General features: G+C 42.4%; 1 protein-coding gene across 1 annotated transcript in view; it reads left to right on the top strand.

Annotated features, from left to right (window-relative positions):
- Window positions 1-20,352, top strand: part of DNAH6 (dynein axonemal heavy chain 6) — a 192,545-nt gene that overhangs the window by 126,565 nt on the left and 45,628 nt on the right. The window contains exons 58-63 of the mRNA XM_066618431.1: window positions 2,332-2,399; window positions 9,319-9,499; window positions 11,090-11,269; window positions 13,806-14,039; window positions 15,704-15,839; window positions 18,243-18,394. Coding sequence (XP_066474528.1) covers window positions 2,332-2,399; window positions 9,319-9,499; window positions 11,090-11,269; window positions 13,806-14,039; window positions 15,704-15,839; window positions 18,243-18,394 — 951 coding nt within the window. The remainder of the gene's footprint in view (window positions 1-2,331; window positions 2,400-9,318; window positions 9,500-11,089; window positions 11,270-13,805; window positions 14,040-15,703; window positions 15,840-18,242; window positions 18,395-20,352) is intronic.

Below are 20,352 nucleotides of genomic sequence, written 5' to 3'. Positions count from 1 at the left end.
GCTTGATGATGTCACTTCCGGTCATGACATCACTTCTGGTGGGTCCTGACAGATTCTCATTCTAAAAAGTGGGTCCCAGTGCTAAATGTGTGAGAACCACTGCTGTAAATTGTTTGGTTAATTTTGTGTTATCTGCTAACTGGCTAAGAGGCACATTTTCAAGTGGGTGCTCCTCTTTTATTTAGCAGGGGGAGAGTAACTGGCCCACCTCACCCCAGCAGTGTCTTTTCTAGTGGCTGTCTGCTGGTGTTGCATCTTTTAAGATTGTGAGCCCTTTGGGGACAGGGAGCCATTAGATATTTGATTTTCTCTGTAAACCGCTTTGTGAACTTTTGTTGAAAAGCGGTATATAAATACTGTTGTTGTTGTTGTTGTTGTTGTTGTGTTATCTGGTCAGAGTTTTGTTAGCTGGTTTGAGTATTTTGTAAAATGGCATATGGGATAAAAGTGCCTGGGACTAAACAAGCAAACATTACCTATATAGGAGACAGAAAAGAGCACAGTATATCCGAGTATATTTTTGAGACGGGTGCCAAACCTGCTTGCTTTTCAGCCAGCTGGTGGACTCATCCACCTAAGAGACATAGTATGCTCACAGATTCATTGTAAACTCACAAACATGCACACACATATAACCCTCTTATACTTTAGATGCATTTTTCTAGGCTACAAAAAGAGAATTCTCTGCTTCGGAGCAGAAACCTCACATTTTCATAATGTGAGATAGGCATAGTTCGGAGATACTGACTCATTTTTCACACCACCTATTGAGCTTCACAGTTGAGGATTTCAACCCAAGTTTCTCACATCCAAGTCACATTTTCTAACCACATTTCCACAATGGGGAAAGAACTACGTTAGTTGATGGCAGTGAGATGTTGAGTTCTTCTTTCTTTGTCTTGAGTAGCAATGCTTTATGTTGTGATGTCATCACATGCCTTTCCCTTCCAGTGAAAGTGGCAGTCTGTGATTTGGAGTGGGGAAGGAAAATCTACAACATGTTCACATCATGACATTTAGCTGTACATTAAATGGAGAATTTTTTTTCTGTTTTCTGCAACATCTCTTTTTTTATCATAATATGATTTCTACTTTTCTTTTTCCAGTAGTATTTTCATTGTGGTTAGGGTGGGTGGTGGGGGCACTGTTGGATCTTAAGTTTTTATGTTGCTGTGTGCTGGTTATGATTCAGTTATGGTTTTACACTGTTGACTCTTCTTGGTGTCTTTTACTGATTATTTTATGCTGTTGCTTTTATTTGATTTTGTATGTGCTACAAAGTGTTTTTTGATGCTGCATTCTGCTTTTAATCTGGTACTTTGTCATGTTTATTTTATGTTGTATATTTTTATAATGTTTACCTTTTATAATTTTATAGTTTTTGTGAAGTTTCTTGTATTTGTTTTATATTTTGTGGGCTGCCTTGGGTGCCCCCTTACAGAGGCAAAGTTGGATTCAAATAGATTAAAGAAATAAATATTGTGACCTGGAATGCCTTGAACCTTGTTCAAGAATTCAGTAGCAATCTGAAACAATATTTATTATGTTTTACAACCTTACTGTGAGGTAGAGAAATAAATTCCAGCTCATGGTTTCTGTATGACTTTTCAAAATTATTGAGCAATATAACTGTGACTAAAACGAGAGATAGCATTGTCAGGACCCTTGAATGTCAAGCCCTATCAGATTATATTAGTTCAGTTGGTTTTGGAATAAACTATAGTACATGAGTGGGTTTTAACCTGGTTACTCTGCAGTATCAAGATATATTTTTTAAAAAAATTTCAACCACAGTCTCAGACCCAAATCCTATCCGATTTTCCAGTGCTGTTGAAAGTGTGTCAATGGGACATGCACTGCATCCCGTGGTGGGGAGAAAGTCACAGAGACCACCTCAAGGTATGGGAACATTTGTTCCTTCACCTCAGGGCTGCATTGAGGCTGCACTGGTGCTGGAAATTTGGATAGGATTGGGTCCTCATCTTGTAAATACACACCATATTTCATATGTCATCAAGTTTTGATGTAGTCTAATTACTTAATATAAGGGGTAGCACTCATAGTTGCTTGTTCCAGAGGAAGAGAAACTCTGGGTGCTACCCAAGATAGTTTTATAATGTAGAACATATATTTTTGGAAAACACTTTTATGGCCCAAACCAGGCCATATGTATATGATATTCCTCTCAAAAAAATGAATAGGGCTTTAATTTGTGGAAGTTTACAATTCAAATACTTTTTAATTCATAATTTTATATCTGGTTATCTTTTAATGTTAAATATTATATTTCATTGTTTCATTAACCAATTTTCTTGTGTGTTTCTTCTGTAGGTGTGCATCAAAGTGACAATTATCAACTTCACTGTTACCAGATCTGGCCTGGAAGATCAAGTGCTAAGGTGGGGAGGGGGGATTGTTTTCCTTTATCTTTTGGATTCACACTACTTCCTTAACACCTATATCTGAATCCCAACTCAGGGTACCCACGAGCCATCTCTACTCACTTGCCTGCCATTTGTCTTGTCATCTCATTGTCACTTTATCTTCTGGTGCTCTAAGACAAGAGTATTTTCTGCCTTAACAAGAAAAATTGCTGTTTCTGAGGGCAGCGGTAGTAACACTAAAAGCATCACTTCTCTTCCTGGAGTCCTGCTCATTTCTGTTCCAGAGTGCTCCACACAACTGCATTATACCATAGTTCATTCCTGACCAGAAAATGACACACCTATGAAGTGCACTTTCAGAGGTGCTGCCACCATCCTCCGAAGTTGTAGCTTTTCTTGTTTAAATAAGATATACTTCAACTGCCATCCTCATAAATCCCCATCCAGGAATTTGGACACCAAGTGAATTAGCACCAGTACTCAATGACAATGGTTAGTCACAATGCTTTCTTCTAACATACCATATAGACCACTTATATAGATTAACTTTTGCTCTTGTCTCTTGCATGTCTAGGCGTTGACAGCTGGAATCATTTATTTATTACTTTTTGTTTGAAATTGTTCCTCTTAAGTTCCCCTTGTTTCAAAGAGTGATTGCTAATGTTCATGTTGTCAGTAGAAGTGCATATTTTTTTTAACATTTTCAACATTCATCAAGGCTTGCTCATCGAAAATAGGGCTTTCTGTTTGGAACTCTTTTAGAAGCTTGGAACTTTGGTTATAAGTGTTTATTTGGTAGAAGAGACTAGATCACCCACTGCAAATGGGTCAAGTTACTTCACAGCTTGTTTTTAGGCTCACCATTTACCTGGTACCTCTTGGTTCATGCTATAAAAAAATCACTTCACCCTTCTCGCTCTGCCACTTCTCCTTCTAAAGACTTCCTTATTCTCCCTCTTCCCTCCCTCTTTCTCCCTTCTCTAGTTACATGTAGGGCTTAGTCAAGCGTGAATGATTAAAATAGTTTTCCTTCTTCTAGCAATCAGCTAGGTGCCATTTTTTATTCCTTATTTTTTGTTTTGTTTTTAATGTGTAAGTAAAATGAATCTTGCACCTTTCATCCACACGTCCCTCTTCCTTTCCCCAGTAAGGCACATAACTGTGCTATTGACTACTATAGATAATCCCTGCGCATGAAGTTGTTTTTCCCCTTTGTGCACATCTTAAAAGTGTTTTTAAAAGCACTGCTGGTAAGAAAAGATACAATCTTAAAAGCACACTTACTACCCAACCCTTACATGTTTCCTCAGAAAGGAAAGCCCACTATTCCCTCTTGAAATTCCAAATGTGCCCACAAGATTGGAGATCCAAGGTCTGCACTGGCGAACCTCCTCTTTATAGGCCATTAGTAGCTTCTGGATTTGTGGGGCCTCCTCAAGGCCATGACTAGAGATGTTTGAAAATTGTGTTATTTACCTTACCCAGCCCATTGTGTTCCATAAGACTTAGGGCGCAATCCTACCCTGCGCTGGAACAGGCAACCCAAGAGGCTTGTGCAGTATCCAGAACAGGATAGGGGCCAAAAGTGGCTCAACCAGAGGCAAGGGGAACCTCTTCCCCTTATCCCTGGGTGAGGCGCCCTGGCCCCTATGGGTCTCCTCAGACTTGTGCCACCTCCTGAGGTAGCGTAAGTCCGAGGAGAGTGGAGCAGCTTGAAGCCACCCCAATCTCCCTGGGAATGGGGGTTGGGATCTGGCGTAACTGCCAGATCCCAGCCCCGCCTCCCGCTCCCCACCCACCTGCCCCTAGGACCACCCTCCCTCTGCCCAGGAACACCCAGCACAGCCAGGCCAATGCAAGGCTCAAAGAGTAAGCCGCCACGGAGGCTGGGTTCAGCCTCCACATGCTGGCACTCCTCCATGCGCCAACACGACTTACTCCTAAGGAGGCACAAACGTGCTTTATGACTTGCGCTGGCCCATGGGCACTTCTGGATTGCAGCCTTAGGCTGTAAACCTATCTTACTCATTGGAAACAAACACCTCTAACAGTGACTGATGTATTCTGCATGAGCTAATTTCTGTATTCTCTGGGTGCATATTGGTGACTTCTTTGTCAGGTGGAATTCATGGGCTTTGTGATGTAGCTATGGTTATGTTGGAGAGGGGTCTGGCCGTGGAAAAAGAGTAGAGTCTATAATGAGATTCCTTTTTCTGATGATAACCAGACTCCTGATTGTCAGCCACTTCAGGTGTTACCAGCTTGGGATGTGAAAAATTTCTCAATTACATTCTGAAGCTACACCAATGATGTGTGAATGACTTGCTGAAGTGTGGTGTGGTCTTTTGTGCTTGTACCCACTGCAGGAGTAATTTCCAGATTATGTGCAGGAGCAACCTAGTGTGACATGAGAGAATGACCAGTGTGCCCTGAGAAATTAAAGGTTCCTTTGAATCAAAAGCATCTGAGAAGAGATGCCTGTTGTGTCTGCATGATTTATTGCTATATTTTTGCCTACTTTCAGTCAGTTTCCACTGGAGACAAAGCGGTTCTGCCCCTTCTCTGCATCAGGTGCAATTGAATCATTGAGTTCCTTCTGATACAGAGATGTGGCAGAGTTACCAGTCTGCAGAGGATAATGCTCATTGAGTCCCTGCTCTCTCTTAGGAAGGGTGAGAGCAGGGACTCTTTTCAGGAGCAAGAGTTAAGTGTGCCTTCAGATTTAATTCAGAAAAAGTGTGCCCCGACCAGGGCCCATGAGAGGGCGAGGTAATTTGTACCCAGACCCAGGGTCAAAAAGAGGGTCCAGGAGCCAAAGCCCAGAAATTTCCTGGGTTCTTATATTTTCCTATCTCAGCTGGATTCACTGCCTGCGTGGGATGCTGGCTACGCTGCAGCTGCTGCTACCGTAAGCTGGGCCAAGGAATACATACGTAATGCTCCTTAACACAGTGTCAAATCTGGGAGGAAACTGGCCTGCTACATTAGCTTTTTGGCATGTAGATCCGCTTGCCATGAAGAAGTGTATAGGAGCCCAGAAACACAGCTGCAAAGCTACAGCTGCTCCAGAAGTATGTTTTGGTGCAAACAGGACACTTCCCATTCCAGTGTGAGCCAAAATAAGATGATGCTAATTTTCTGCAATGTTTTCTATATTTAAAAGATTTTAGAGAGACTTAGGAGTGGGTTTTGTTATCCATATTTCTGTATCTAGCTGCCAGGCAGGAAGACCTGGGCTCTGCCCAGTAGCCCTGGGCTCCAAATACTTTTCTGGCTGTTGCCACCCTTCCCCTGTCCTATTCTGCCCACTCTTGTCAGCACCCTTCCCCTCTCTGTTTTATCCCTTCCCCTTCTTTTTTGGGAAGGGACCCAAAATAAACTTTGTACCCCCTGATAAAATTCCTCTCGGAGGCCCTGGCCCCAGACACCAGAAGTTTGGGAAGCATTATGTAATAACATATGATTTTCTACCAGTTGTTCTAGAAAGCAGTTACATAAGAAATTAAATGTATAATTGTGTAGATTTTTGAACTATTATACCCAGGAGACTAGATTGCTACATCACTGATATTTTTCACATCTCAGTAGGTGTTGCATACTTAATATTGTTTATATTAAAGAAAAAGGGTAAATTTGCCAAGAGACTTCCAGTTGCGGAATCATGTGTTAGGAAAAATTAATGGGATATTCAGTGCAAGTGAGTAGAGCCAAGTGTAACTTGCTGCTTTGAGGAATTCTGATCTAGTCAGCTTATTGCATATACTATATGCTATTATGATATAGTATGTTTATACGTATAGCTCCTAGCCTTGAGCTAGGCTGTCCACACAATGAAATAATTGAAGATAAGAACTAATACATCTACATGAGCAATTCTAACTGTATTTGTCCTATTATGAAGGTATAAATAGATGCAAGGGAGTTTGTGTATTGGCCTACTTTTTATTTTAAAGAAGGAAAAAAGAAAAGAATGAAAATGGCTGTTTCTAGGCACTTTTAAAAAGATAAACGTTCTCCACAGTGTCACGTATCAAATGAGAAACCCCAGATTTAGGTATTTAAAAAATTATTTCTGCAGGATCACAATTACATTCCTATAGGCTCTGTTAAAAAAAAATTAGATCAGATTTATTTTTCGTTTAAATCTTAGAATAAGCATACATCCCAGAAACAGAAACCCAAAAGAAATGTGATCTCATGTGCATTGGTCTGTTCTAGTCCAGTAAACATCTGGTTGAGTGGTAGTATGGAATCAGAGGAAGAGGTAGAGTTCATAAGCATCCCTACTGGTTTTCAGCCTGCCATCCTATAGTATGTTTTAGTGTCAGTAGAAGGTCTAATGAAAGACTGATGTCTGAAAAGATATTATTCTGATTTTTCAGTAAATCTGCGCAAGAAGTGTAGCCATGATGCTGATGTGTTTCCCAAATGTTTCCCCAAGCTAATAATTTTCCTTTATAATAATTACATTTTATAATACAGTTCACAAAATGCAAATACAAGTCTTATTTTAAGAAATAATTCAATATGTAAATGAATACTTGACTCAAAAGTTGAGAACTGAGATCACTTTCCTCCATGTAAATTGCTATATGTTATATTCCTCTTCTGTGTGTTAACCAAAGATTATTGCATCTTAAAACTGTATTTCAATGTTCACATATTTTTCTCTATATCCATTGATGTATATATCTTCCCACTTCATGCCATGCATCTGATGAACTAGACCAGGACTTTCAAACATAAGGCCCGGGGCCGGATGCTGCCCACGGAAGCTTTTTATCTGGCCCTCAGGCTCTCAGCTGCTGAGCAGTGCTGAGGTGTTACTGCTGAAAGGGCAGCCCCCACGAAAATTGGGTGCTCCCATATCTTGAAATATGCTAAAAGATTTGCCTGCTTTCTCTTCTGTCATTTGTAGTTAATGAATTCCTAAGTGAGAAAAACTGCTTATTTTTCATTATGAGTTGTTTAATGTACATTACTGTACATGACAGTTAGGCAGGAAGTAATGACATTACTTCCTGCCGAACGACATCACTTCCGGCCCTCAGTAAGCATCATGAATGCCATTCGGCCCTAGGTATGAAACGAGTTTGACACCCCTGAACTAGACTGTAGTCCATAAATGTTTGTGCTGAAATAAACATGAGGCAGCCCAATCCTGAGCTGCCCGGAGCGCCCAGGCTCGGTGGCACCAAAAAGGGCTGCCACCGAATCCTGCGCCTCCCATGCTACCGTGGGAGGCTCCTTGGGAGGACGTTCATCCCCTTCCCCTGAGTAAGGTAAGCAGCCCCGCAATGGGGCTACTCACTCACTACACGTGCAGCCCTCCATGTGCGCCCTGGATCCTGCGGAGCTTAGCTCTGCGGATCCTCCTCCCACCCATCCCCCCTGGCACGCCTCCCACCTGCCCCCACTAGCCTCCCCCCCTCCCCGGAATGCCTCCTCCACGCCCCCATCCACGCCCCCACCTCCTGTTCCGCTGCTCTGCGGTCGGGGAGATCGCCGAGCCGCAGAACCTGGGCAACCACCCCACGCTAGCCCAGCGCCAGCCAGTGCTGGGCTAACACCGGTGGGAGCCCAGCAGTGAGCCCCACAAACATGTCTTACGGCACGTTTGTGACTGTGGTCAGTGGCACAGAGCCATGCCACCGACCACAGGATGGGGCTCTCAGTCCTTAAGGTGCCAAAAGAGTCAGCACAATCCTAAGAATGACTTAGGCTGGCGCAAGTGTCTTGTGCCAACCTAGGAGGGTCACAAACATGCCATTAACATGTTTGCGCCTCCTCTAGAGCAAGCTGCACCAGTGCATAGAGGTGCACTGGTGCACAGAAGCTGCATCCAGCCTCCATGGCGGCTTAAAGGGAGAGCTCAACTGACACAAGGCTCTGGAGTGGGCGGGGAGGACGCGGGAGGGAGCTGGGGTGGGGGGAGGGCAGGTGGAGGGCATGTGAGGAGTGGGAGGCAGGGCTGGGACCCAGCAGTTATGCTGGATCCCAACCCCGCTCCCTGAGCAGTGAGTCTTCAAGCCGCTCTGCTCTCTTTGGACTTATGCCACCGCAGGAGGTGGTGCAAGTCCAAGGAGATCCATAGGGCTGCACTGGTTTACCCAGGTGTAAGGGGAAGAGTTTCCCTTTACCTTCAGCTGAGCCACTTTGTAGCCCTATCTTGTGCTGGATAAAGCGCAAGCCTCAAGGCTTGCCTGTTCCAGCACAAGCTGGGTTGCACCCTTTGTTATTTTTTACCATAACTGTGAGATAAGCAACTACAGTAATTCCATTCCTTCTTATATATTTTATACATATCCAAAATGCTGTTTACTTCATGTTTTGCAATATCCCCTGCACCTTAGACAACTACATAGTTCTTGCCATAAGAACGTAAGAACATAAGAACAGCCCCACTGGATCAGGCCATAGGCCCATCTAGTCCAGCTTCCTGTATCTCACAGCGGCCCACCAAATGCCTCAAGGAACACACCAGATAACAAGAGACCTGCATCCTGGTGCCCTCCCTTGCATCCCTTGCATTCTGACATAGCCCATTTCTAAAATCAGGAGGTTGCACATACACACCATGGCTTGTAACCCGTAATGGATTTTTCCTCCAGAAACTTGTCCAATCCCCTTTTAAAGGCATCCAGGCCAGATGCCGTCACCACATCCTGTGGCAAGGAGTTCCACAAACCAACCACATGCCATGTAATGAAATATTTTCTTTTGTCTGTCCTTACTCTCCCAACACTCAATTTTAAGAACATATCCTCCTATTTACTTCCAGGAAGACATGAAAAGTTACAGACAGTGAGCAACTTTTTATCCTAGAATGCTGGGAAATGGATGAAAACAAAGTGATACCCTGAACAGAAAGTTAAGATAATAAAACTCTGCATGGTTTCACCTTATTAACAGTACACTTTAACTTTTGTTCTAGTGATGTTGTGCGACTAGAGAGGCCTGAACTAGAAGATCAAAGAAACCAACTCATTGTGAGAATCAATTCTGATAAAAATCAGCTGAAAGCCATTGAAGACAAAATTCTAAAAATGCTTTTTACATCAGAAGGGAATATTCTGGACAAGGAAGAACTTATCAACACTCTTCAAGAATCAAAGGTTGGAGGCCTTTTAAAAATACATGATTAAAAGTTAACTAGATATCTGCGATAATGCAAAATTTTACATACAGGAAATATTTCATACTAATTTGTGCTCCTGCTGCCTATTCTTAGTCTTCTGTTGGATGGGATGTACTGAACTTTTTTTGCCATGGCAAGTTCAGCACGTATGCAATCCTACCTGCGTCTTATTTTATGCAATTGGCCTGGTTAGGATCAGCATCAGAGTCCACTGGACCTGCATCACGAGGATTTTTGGATCCCTTTTGTGTGTATATGTGCATACCAACCCACCCCCAGCTTGCTTCTGCTTTCTTTGCTCACCCCGGTGATGTCACTAGGGATGCGTCACCCAGTGCAGGAGGCCAGCATGTCACCCCCATGATGGACCTCCTCCAGTGCAGTGGGTGGGGCAATGCCCTGGGCAGTGGGCGCAGTGATGCACCATCACCCCACCCCTGCTGGTTTATTGGCTATATCCTTTGATAGAATAGAGATATTTAATCATGATTTGTCTCACTGCATTCTGCATGAAATTACACATTGAATGATATATAACATGATGTATTATTCTGACATTCCAAGTTTTTAAAAATTTTGGCCAATATTGGTGTCAGCCCCCATACATGTCACCTGGTGTGGTCTGCACTCCCTAATGGCAGCACTGGTTCACCCCCACGCTTACTGGGCGGGTAGCCAGGCGGGTTCAGCCATCGTCATTGGTCACTGGGCAGAATGACCAGTGATTGGACTCTTAGTCCTTCTGACCCCACCAAAGTCCAGTGGGGATATTTCCAGGAGCAGAGGCAACACTGAATATGTGGCCAAAGATCCTTCCATTTTCTTTGCTAGATGATGAGCACCCAACAGCTTCTTCATCTGCCCTTTGTAAATGGGCTTTCTCAGAGACCCCCTGCATTACTGCGTGGTGCTCCAAGGAAGCTCAATTACAGATGAGAAGCTGTGGTGCAGCTGTGGTGCAAACTGCATACAACTAGTGCAACCACCACCTGCTCCATTGAGGGGCTTCAGGGTTCAACCATCTTGGCCCCTAGAAGTTCATGGGTCCCCAACCTCTGATGTTGATCCTGTTTCTAAGCCTCATGTAAATTTTATATGGAATGTGGCTTACGTTTGCAAACCTTATACTTGTTAATCGTTAGACCTTGTTAATCAATTGTTGATTGGAGACCAATAAGTGACAGATTTTTTTGAAAAATTAGTTTTTAACCAGTGATGGTGTTACAAGATGTATACATTCTTTTTTTTCCTGTAGTCTGAGTATCTATGAAGAAGCTAGCATTATTTTCCTGATTTTCTGAAGCAGAGCCATGACTAAAGAGACTCCCTCCTATACCTGTTTATGGCGCTGTAAAATAGCATAATTTTATAGAGTTTCTTCAGCTCTTTGTAATCCATTTCAACCATTGTAATAAACTGCTGGTTTTCTCTGCAACTACCAGCCATAAGGGATAGAAGAACTAAAGTTTAGTATTTGGTGGTGGGGATGGAATTGGCAGTGGTGGTGGTGTTCTTCTAGGAGTCAATTTGTGAGTTTTCAGAAAGCTTATTTGAAATATGTTTTTAGGTTACATCTGGTGCCATTAAAGTGAGGCTTGTGGAAGCTGAAACTACTGAAGAAAAGATAAATGCAGCCCGTGAAAAATACCGCCCTGTTGCTACTCGAGGCTCGGTCATGTACTTTGTGATTGCAAGTCTGTCAGAGATTGATCCAATGTATCAATTTTCCTTAAAGTATTTCAAACAGGTCTGGGCTTTTTCCTTATCTTTTGAGTCATTTCAAATTAGCTTTTTCCTGATAGCAAACACATGTGTGTTCCCAAGACCAAAATCCTATGCACCTTTTCCTGGGCGTAAACCTAATAAACATTTCCTGGGGTTTACTTCTGAGTGAACAGGCAATACCATTGTAAATCTCCCACAAGTTAATTTCACTGAAATTCAAAGGACTCTTTTAGGTGTTCCTAAGGGTTTGTGCAAGCCCAGTAGTTTCTTAAAGAACAGAACTCTGTCCCACAACATCCCCATGCCATATCATGAATGGCATGAGTGGCTACTACTTGAGAACACAAAATCTTGCTGATCTGCATTTCTTGTATATCTAGCAGGTCTGCATTTCTTTAGATCTTGACAGTTGAGTCCTGTGTATGAGCAACTGTGTGGAAGCCTGCTATCTTAGTATAATAATTGCACTCTGGAACTCGAGCAACAGAGATGTTAAGGTATCAGTTTTGAAAGACTGTTAACGGCACAGGTTTATTTAAGTGCTACAGGAGCACTTAATTCAAATTGAGCATTATTTTATTATTTTAAGAAGCAATCAGTTTTGTTTCTTACTTTACAGTGAACAAATCTGAAATACAAGTAAATGCTCTTAGAAGAGCTGTAAATATAGATCTGGAATTTGGACATCATCTTGCATTGCTATTTGTTCACGGTTCATTGATCAGATAGTAGCAATACTGCATGGCAGAGAGCCAAGTTGTTATAAATACAGGTATTTATTTCAACTGTTTCAGAGTAAAAAGTGGTTTACAATTCCTAGCACATTTTATTCTTAGCAACCCCTCTTTGAGAGGCTGGTAGATTGCTCTCCGAAGCCAGCTTCAAACTTGCTGAACCGGCAGCCATGCTTGTCTGCTGCCTGAAGATCAAACCTGACTATGGCCGGTCAGAAGCCAAGTTTTATTAGCATTCATGCATGCAAATACAATAGAAGTAACCTGAGTATAGATACATGAGAAAATGCTAATTCTCAAGGATATTCCTATTGTTTGGCCTGGTTTTCACCTATTAGTGTGTAATCCTTTTAGTGTGAGCCATGAGTCAGGAAGAACTCTGTTTAAATCTTGCACCAATCTTGAACTTGCTAATAATAATAATAATAATAAAACTTTATTTTTATCCCGCCCTTCTCCCTAACGGGACCCAGGGCGGCTAACAACATATTAAAAACAATAAAATTTAAAAAACATTAATACAGACAGATAAAAACATTTAAAAACACACTACAGGGCCATAAAAACAGTAGTCAGATTAAAAGAGTAAAAGAGCAGATCACCGAGGAAACAAGCCTGTAAAACTAAAAGATGTATAAAAAGTTAAGAAGGCCAGAAATCAGAAGGCTTGTTTAAACAACAGTGTTTTCAGGCCTCGCCGAAAGCTCTCAAGAGAGGGAGCCATTCTCAAGTCAAGGGGAAGGGAGTTCCATAATGTTGGTGCCACTACCGAGAAGGCCCTATTTCTTGCAGCCACCCCCCGGACCTCCTTGGGTGGCGGCACTTGCAAAAAGGCCTTCTCTGATGACCTGAGATGGCGAGCCGGATTGTACGGGAGTAGGTGGTCTCTAAGATATCCTGGCCCAGAGCAGTATAGGGCTTTAAAGGTCAAAACCAGCACCTTGAATTGGGCCCGGAAACGAATGGGCAGCCAATGCAGCCCCCGGAGAAGCGGGCTGACAGAGTCAAACCGCCTGGCTCCGGTGACCACACGGGCCGCCGCATTCTGTACTAATTGTAGTTTCCGAACCGTCTTCAGGGGCAGCCCCACATAGAGTGCGTTACACTCTATGTGTAATTGGCCCCTGTGATCCAGTTCAGATCCAACATGGAACCAAGCATTTAATCATGGTTTCATGTGACATTTGTTGAATTCCAGTTTCATATCCTGGCTAATTTGTTCTAAACTCTGACTAGAACAAGCCAGGATTTGCTATATTTGGACGTTATAGCCAGTTTGTTCTAAACTCAGTACCAGGAGTTTAAAATGGCCTCCCCTCTTGCATATATGGTAAACGTGACTACTCAGGCTCATGAATATTCCATGAAATAATGATTAAACCATGGTTCTTTGTGATGTTAAAGCTATATTAACATCTTTCAGACTCTGTCTCCCATCTGAGGAACTATTCACCCAGACAAGTTTGGGGAGGAAGTGTAGCTGCCATTTCAGCAGCCACTACCAAACCCTAGGATGTTCATAAAGTCTTGCAGATGTGATTAAGCCATCATGGATTAATCCCCACTGTTAGAGTGTTTGTTGTTACTTGATGTCAACTCAAAAACAATATTTTTTACTGAAGGCAGTTCACACATTCAGTTGAGACACCTAATGCTGAGTGATGAAATCCAGTGATATGCATGTATTGTGTGTAGTGATGCAATTAAACAGCAATGGATTATGTAGTTTTTTTTTTCTTCAAACCAAACTTTTCTCTGTAGGGACTCTTTTTATGAACATTTGTAATGAATGAGCTAAAGCTGTATTTATTCATTTTTTTGCAGCTATTTAACACAACTATTGAAACATCTGAAAAAAATGATGTCCTAGAACAGCGACTGGATATACTACTGAGTCAGACCCTCTATGCAACTTACACCAATGTTTCCCGAGGTCTTTTTGAGCAGCACAAACTCATCTATAGTTTTATGCTGTGTATTGATATCATGCGAGAGAGAAAAGAACTTAGTGATATTGAATGGAATTTCTTCCTCCGTGGATCTGGTGGTTTAGATGAGGTAGTTTTAGAAGAATTTTTATCATTCCTGAGATTTCAATTTTTGTGTTAAGAGGTTGTATAAAATGAGTTGGTATCTCAACTTTTTGTTATAATCCAGAAGTTTGATAAAAAGCCAATATAGCGCAATGACAGTTTCACCAGTGCAATACCATGAACTGTAGTGCAACAATTCAGAGTGGTGCAACAATACTGCTTAAGGCCTTGCAGTTGTGCAATGGAAGTAGGAGAGCATAGCCCTAATAACAATTCCTTTTCTATCTCCAAGAACAGGATATCTCTTGCATAAATGCAATATTGATTAGCAGGGCCAGCCTTAGGGGCTGTGGAGCCCAATTGGAAACACTTTTGTGGGACCCCCCTCTAATTCTGCGGAGGCTCCTCTGCTAATTTTTGCTAGCTCTTAGCTTCAGTGGAGCCAGACCAAGAAAAAAGAAGTTACTTCTGTGCAAGTGGATAGCACTGCTGTACCTTTAGTAGCTGTGCAGAATAGGTGCCTGGGAGGTTAACCGGAGGGAAGAGGGAGCATGTGCCCAGCCTTCATCGCTCCCCAGTTTTCAGCCTTTGCTGCACCGTCTGCAGCAGCCCACTCCAGAGAGAGACTGGGGAGAGGATGGCACCAGGAGCTGTGAGGGTGAGGAAAGAGTGAGGCGTGCATGCTGCCACCTACATGGCATCAATTTCAGGCCAGCTGGAAGCAGCAGTGGGCAGGAGCTGCTTCATAAGCAATCCAGTTTCAGACCAATCCAAGCAGCAGTGGATGGAAGGGCAGTGTGGGGCCCCCACCATGCACAGGACTCAATTGGGCAAAATCTCTCCAATTACCTAAAAGCCGGCCCTGTTGATTAGAATTGACGATGATCACCATGTTTTACCAAACATTACTAAATTGCAAATAACTTTTATGGTCCATAGTCTGTGTAATCCTCATAGCTCCTGAGTACTACAGACACAAGTGAAAATGTTCATCCCCACTAAGTTCATGCAACACACAGACATATTTAGGTTCTGTACTCCACCAACCCTCACAAGACCAAATTTGATAGAGGCCCATAGAAAAGGCAGTGAAGGGAAAACAGATGAAAGTGCCCATACTATACCTTGTCAGGCCTTTCCAGAGCACAGGATGTTAACTAAATAGCACCAGTGAAATTGATAGTAGGGTAGCAGCAGTTGTAGCCTTTTGCAGGCTACCTTAGTATTGCATTGTAGGTCTGTCAATTATTTTTTCTGTTTATTTTGACTCAGGATATTTAATTCTGGAATTCTTTTTAACTACTTATTTTCAATCATTAGGATCAGATAGGCAGTTGTAGTAAAAAAAAAAAATTATAATAGTAGTTAGAGTTCATTTGAAAAGTTCTTGATTTCAGTGAAAAGTTCAATGAAATTCGCTTTCCAAGTGGGCATGCTTTGGATATGAGCAGTTTTTTCTGTGATGTCAAACACTCAGACTGATTATGTTTTAATTTTGAATTTTCTGCTGCACTCATATGTGGAATAATAAATAAAAACTGCTATCTTATACACACTCTCCTGCAAGTAAGCACCACTAAACACAATGGGACTGTAAACAAATACAGTATAGGATTGCGATGTAAGTAAACATACATTGTATATAGTCTTTCCCTACATTACTTGACATAACCTGTTTTCTTTTAATAGGATAAGCCCTCCAAACCTGATGTTCCTTGGCTTGAAGAAAATACCTGGTTTATGTGCTGTGACTTAGAAGAAACACTTCCATGTTTTGATGGAATTCAAGACGACATACTGTCCGAGCACATTTGCATTACGTTAGGTAATGTGATCAGTAAGAAAGGAGACTGTAAAGGACTTTTCTTTCCAAACACCTGTACATGATAGGATTTTTTGCTTGCTTCTGTGATACCTTGCTGGAAGATAACTCTTTTCAGTTATTCAATTTCCTTTGTGATTGTGTTTTTTGTGAAACCTGAAGTTTTCATCCTTTTGGTTTGGTAATTGCTTCAGAGTTGAAAAGGTGTATGTGTTATAAAGATTTTTCACACTATATGCGTTCTTCAGTGAAGAGCATTTGGAAAGGACATAAAAATATCCACCTGGAAAATACAAAGTATAGTGCATAACTTTCCAAACTCATTTTCACACAAGTATATTGGCAACCTTCAGTCTCGAAAGACTATGGTATCGCGCTCTGAAAGGTGGTTCTGGCACAGCGTTAGTGTGGCTGAAAAGGCCAATCCGGGAGTGACAATCCCTTCCACGCCGGGAGCAAGTGCAGTCTGTCCCTGGTCTGTCTCCCTGGCTATGGGCCTTCCTTCTTTGCCTCTTAGCCTCAGACTGTTGGCCAAGTGTCTCTTCAAACTGGGAAAGGCCATGCTGCACAACCTGCCTCCAAGTGGGCCGCTCAGAGGCTAGGGTTTCCCACTTGTTGAGGTCCATCCCTAAGGCCTTCAGATCCCTCTTGCAGATGTCCTTGTATCGCAGCTGTGGTCTACCTGTAGGGCGCTTTCCTTGCACGAGTTCTCCATAGAGGAGATCCTTTGAGATCTGGCCATCATCCATTCTCACGACATGACCGAGCCAACGCAGGCGTCTCTGTTTCAGCAGTGAATACATGCTAGGGATTCCAGCTCGTTCCAGTGCATAACTTTCCAAACTCATTTTCACACAAATGAAACCAAATTAGAAGTATGGTTTTTGACATTTTACATGCAGAAAATGTATTCCCTGTTCAGTATTTGGCCTTAGTTGCGATATCCCATAAAACTATTCCTGTTATTCCCTGTTGGTTACATCATCCTTGGAGAATGGGATTGAAAAACTACTACCAAAGTGTTTTGGTGGTGACTTTTCTCTGTTCCCACTCTTGGAAGATGGGAATGAAGAGTCAATGCTAAGATTTTCAGCAGTGATTACTTCACCCCCATGGGCATAGAAGAGGAGTTGGTGCTGTTCTTGTTGCCATCACCACCACCCAGTAAGTCATTAAGGGGTCTGCAGAACACGCATAGGAACTAGGGACCCAGTACCCAGCCTTGCCCCATGGCCTTGCAGAATCTGGGATTAGTATCATTATGTGGTTCAGGCACTAGATGTCACTTTATTTAGTGTATCAATGGTAGAATCAGGAGTTTACTGAAGAGGTTCTCTTCCTGATTGCAGACAGTAAAGTAGTATTCAGCATACTATGTTGTGACCGCTGAGCTTTTTCATAACAGCATTAACCATGGCTAACATTGATGCAAATGAAACAATAAGTTGTGGTGAAGGCAGATTGGAGACAGCAGGGGGAATTTGCACAGAGAGTATGCATTTCCAGGGACCTCCAGATTTACAAATCACAGTTTGTAAGAAGCCATAATTAGGTCTTCAGCAGACTCAGAATACAGGTGGAGCCTCCGTATCCATGGATTGTGCATCTGCAAATCTGGCTCAATGTGGGTCCCCCAGACCTGTGTTGAACCAGACTTGGTCCCACCTGAGCCCTCCAGAGGGTTTTCTGAAGCCTACAGAGACTGTATGCATCCGCCTGTGGCCTCTGCAGACTTCAGAACGGTCTTTTCATCTGAAAAAAACGCCACTTCTGATTTCCTGAGGGAAACCAGAAGTGACATTTTTATGCCATATAATGCATTCTGAGGCCTGGAGAAACCAGTTTCCCTTGGGAAATCAGAAGTAGCTTTTTCAACTGAAAAGACCATTCTGAAGCCCGCAGAGGCTGTAGGTGGACACTTCAGAAGGCCCTTGAGAGGGTTCAGGGCTCAAAGCACCACTTTGAGCCCTGAGATCAAAGATCAAAAGATTTGATTATCTGCAATTTTCGGTATCTGCGAGAGGGGATCAGAGAACAGATCCCCAGCAATTACCAAGGCCCCATCTGGAGTGTTACATTCTTGTCAGTACTTTCTGTTTTAATCAAATAATAGGTTGAATTGCACATTATTTTCTTGTAGTCATCTACCAGCTACTAAAAAAGAGCAGGTAAGGTTGCTAATTTAAAAATGTACATTAGATTTAATTTTGTCTTCCTCTGAGCACATTCTGATTTAAGCCATAAGTGTGCAGAATTGGAAACTGTTAAGAACTAACTCCAAGTATTTTCTGCAGTACTGCATATCTGATAGAACTATAACTATTCTAGTGCTACCAATCCTGAATGATGGCTTTCTTCTAGGAAGATGTTAACTAAAGTGTCTTGGAATTAAAATACTCTTTGTAGGACAACTTGAGATTCATATTAACCCAGAAGACTGGGAAGGCTATGACCCAGAAATTCAAAAGAAAAATGAAGCAGGAAATGTTATTCCCTGGGATGCTAGGCTGACTATATTTCAGAAATTAATTCTGGTGAAGTGTTTCGTGGAAGAAAAGGTAAGCTTTCTACTATCAGTCACTATCTCAGAAGTGATCTTACTGTCTCATAGGAACACAGTTCTCAAGGAAGGAAAGAACTAGTCCCTGCATGCAACCATGTAGGCATCAGCACTTGAATTTTTTGTCACCTTTAGGTGTGTAACCATAGAACAGACAAGGCAAGGATCTGTATCATCATAACTTAGGGATTAAAACACAAGAAGGCCATATTGATTATAAAATAATTATAAAACTTTAATACCAAACAGATACAACTTTTAGGGAATATACCTCTAGTTCTTTTGTCAAGCAGCACTCTGAGAAGCCTCCAGGGATTCTCTGCAAGCTCCCATTTCTCTGGTATGGGAATGCCCTCTTGCCACTAGGAGGTATGGTCAGCTGTGACCTCCTCCATGCAGAGAGCTGACAGTTGCCCCAACAATAATTACTTTAATTAATTAATTAAAACAATGAATTTATAACCTTTGAAAATTCAACATCTGTAGCCAGCATACAAGATAACATTGCTGTTTTCACACATTATTCAGCTAAGGGTGGGAAAGATTCTGTAGGAGTATGCTGTAGAAATCCTCATGCTTCCAGAGTTGGGCAGGACATATCTATAGAATTTCTAGTTCACATCGAATTGTTCACTTACCATGAAGCAGCGAAATTATTCACTGAAGCTAGTAATGCCTCATGAGTATTGTAATTTATTATTATCATAATAATCAGTTACATTTATAGCTAACCCTTCTCACAATGAGCTCTAGGTAGCTTACTTGGACATATTCCTTTTATCCCAGTATCTCTGAAGCAGCACACCTGAATGAATTGTGGCGACACTGAAGCACTTGGCTGTTTTAGTGTTAATAGTAAATATGGGGGGGGGGCATGGGGGAATCTGTGTACTGCCACATCTGCCACATCAGTATGGTGGCAGGGCAAAAGGTCCCCTCTCCCCATGTTACAGTCCCAATACTTGCTCCTACTGACAAATAAAATTTAACAAAATGTGTTGTTTGGCCTTATGAAATCCTTTGAACACTTACCTGGAACTAAGTCATATTGAATTCTTATTTCCAAGTAGACATGCATATTACAACAATATATACAGTATTGTAATGTCAAATGATTCAGCATTAACTTAACTGGGGCTCTTAGGCTATAGAGATTTTTCCAATTTACAGAAAGATAGATCTCAGTTATTACACTAACTATATTGTAAACTGAATGAAGTTATTGTTCAGAAATGGTACCTCCAGCAAAATACTGCATTGAATTCCCAAACCTGGGGGCCTTAGGGCCAAATCCTATTCAACTTTCCAGCCCTGGTGTAGCTGTGCCAATGGGGTGTATGCTGCATCCGGTGGTGGGAGGGTAGTTATGGAGGCCTCCACAAGGTAAGGGAACATTTGTTCCCTTGCCTCGGGGCTGCATTGCAGCTGCACCAGCACTGGAAAGTTGGATAGGATTGGGCCCCTAGTGAGGACGATTTCTCTGTCCTTTTTCCAAGCTAAGAAGAGATGTCCCTCCTTTGTACCCAGCCTTTAAATAGCTTTACAAGGCAGGAGTTGATTCTCTGCTGAGCAAGATTGTCCAATTGTGCGCAGTGGCAAGGCTGATATCTCTGTTCCTCTTACAAGTCAGGGTGATAGCAGGAAAACCTCCCTCTCTTGTACACAGACCTGTGCATTCTTATGCCATTGCTCTGTTTTCCCCAGTCTTTTCCCCAGCATACTTGTCATAAGCCTGACTAGAGGAAGTCTAAGTCGGTAAGGAGGGTATACAACCCATCATCACTCTCCCTACCCTCTTTGCCATGAAGGTTAGTAGCACCTTCCTTAGGGCCTGATCCAGAGCTCGGCACATCAGCCTTACCATGCGCCCAGCATGCGTTCTGCCTCCCAGCGTTCACCCAGATAGCCGGCGGCAGAGTGGGGAGGTGGGGGGAGACATTGCAGGGCATGAGGAAG

The sequence above is a fragment of the Tiliqua scincoides genome, chromosome 2, assembly GCF_035046505.1.
Source record: "Tiliqua scincoides isolate rTilSci1 chromosome 2, rTilSci1.hap2, whole genome shotgun sequence".
Lineage (NCBI taxonomy): Eukaryota > Metazoa > Chordata > Lepidosauria > Squamata > Scincidae > Tiliqua > Tiliqua scincoides.
This window is presented reverse-complemented; position numbering and strand designations above follow the sequence as displayed.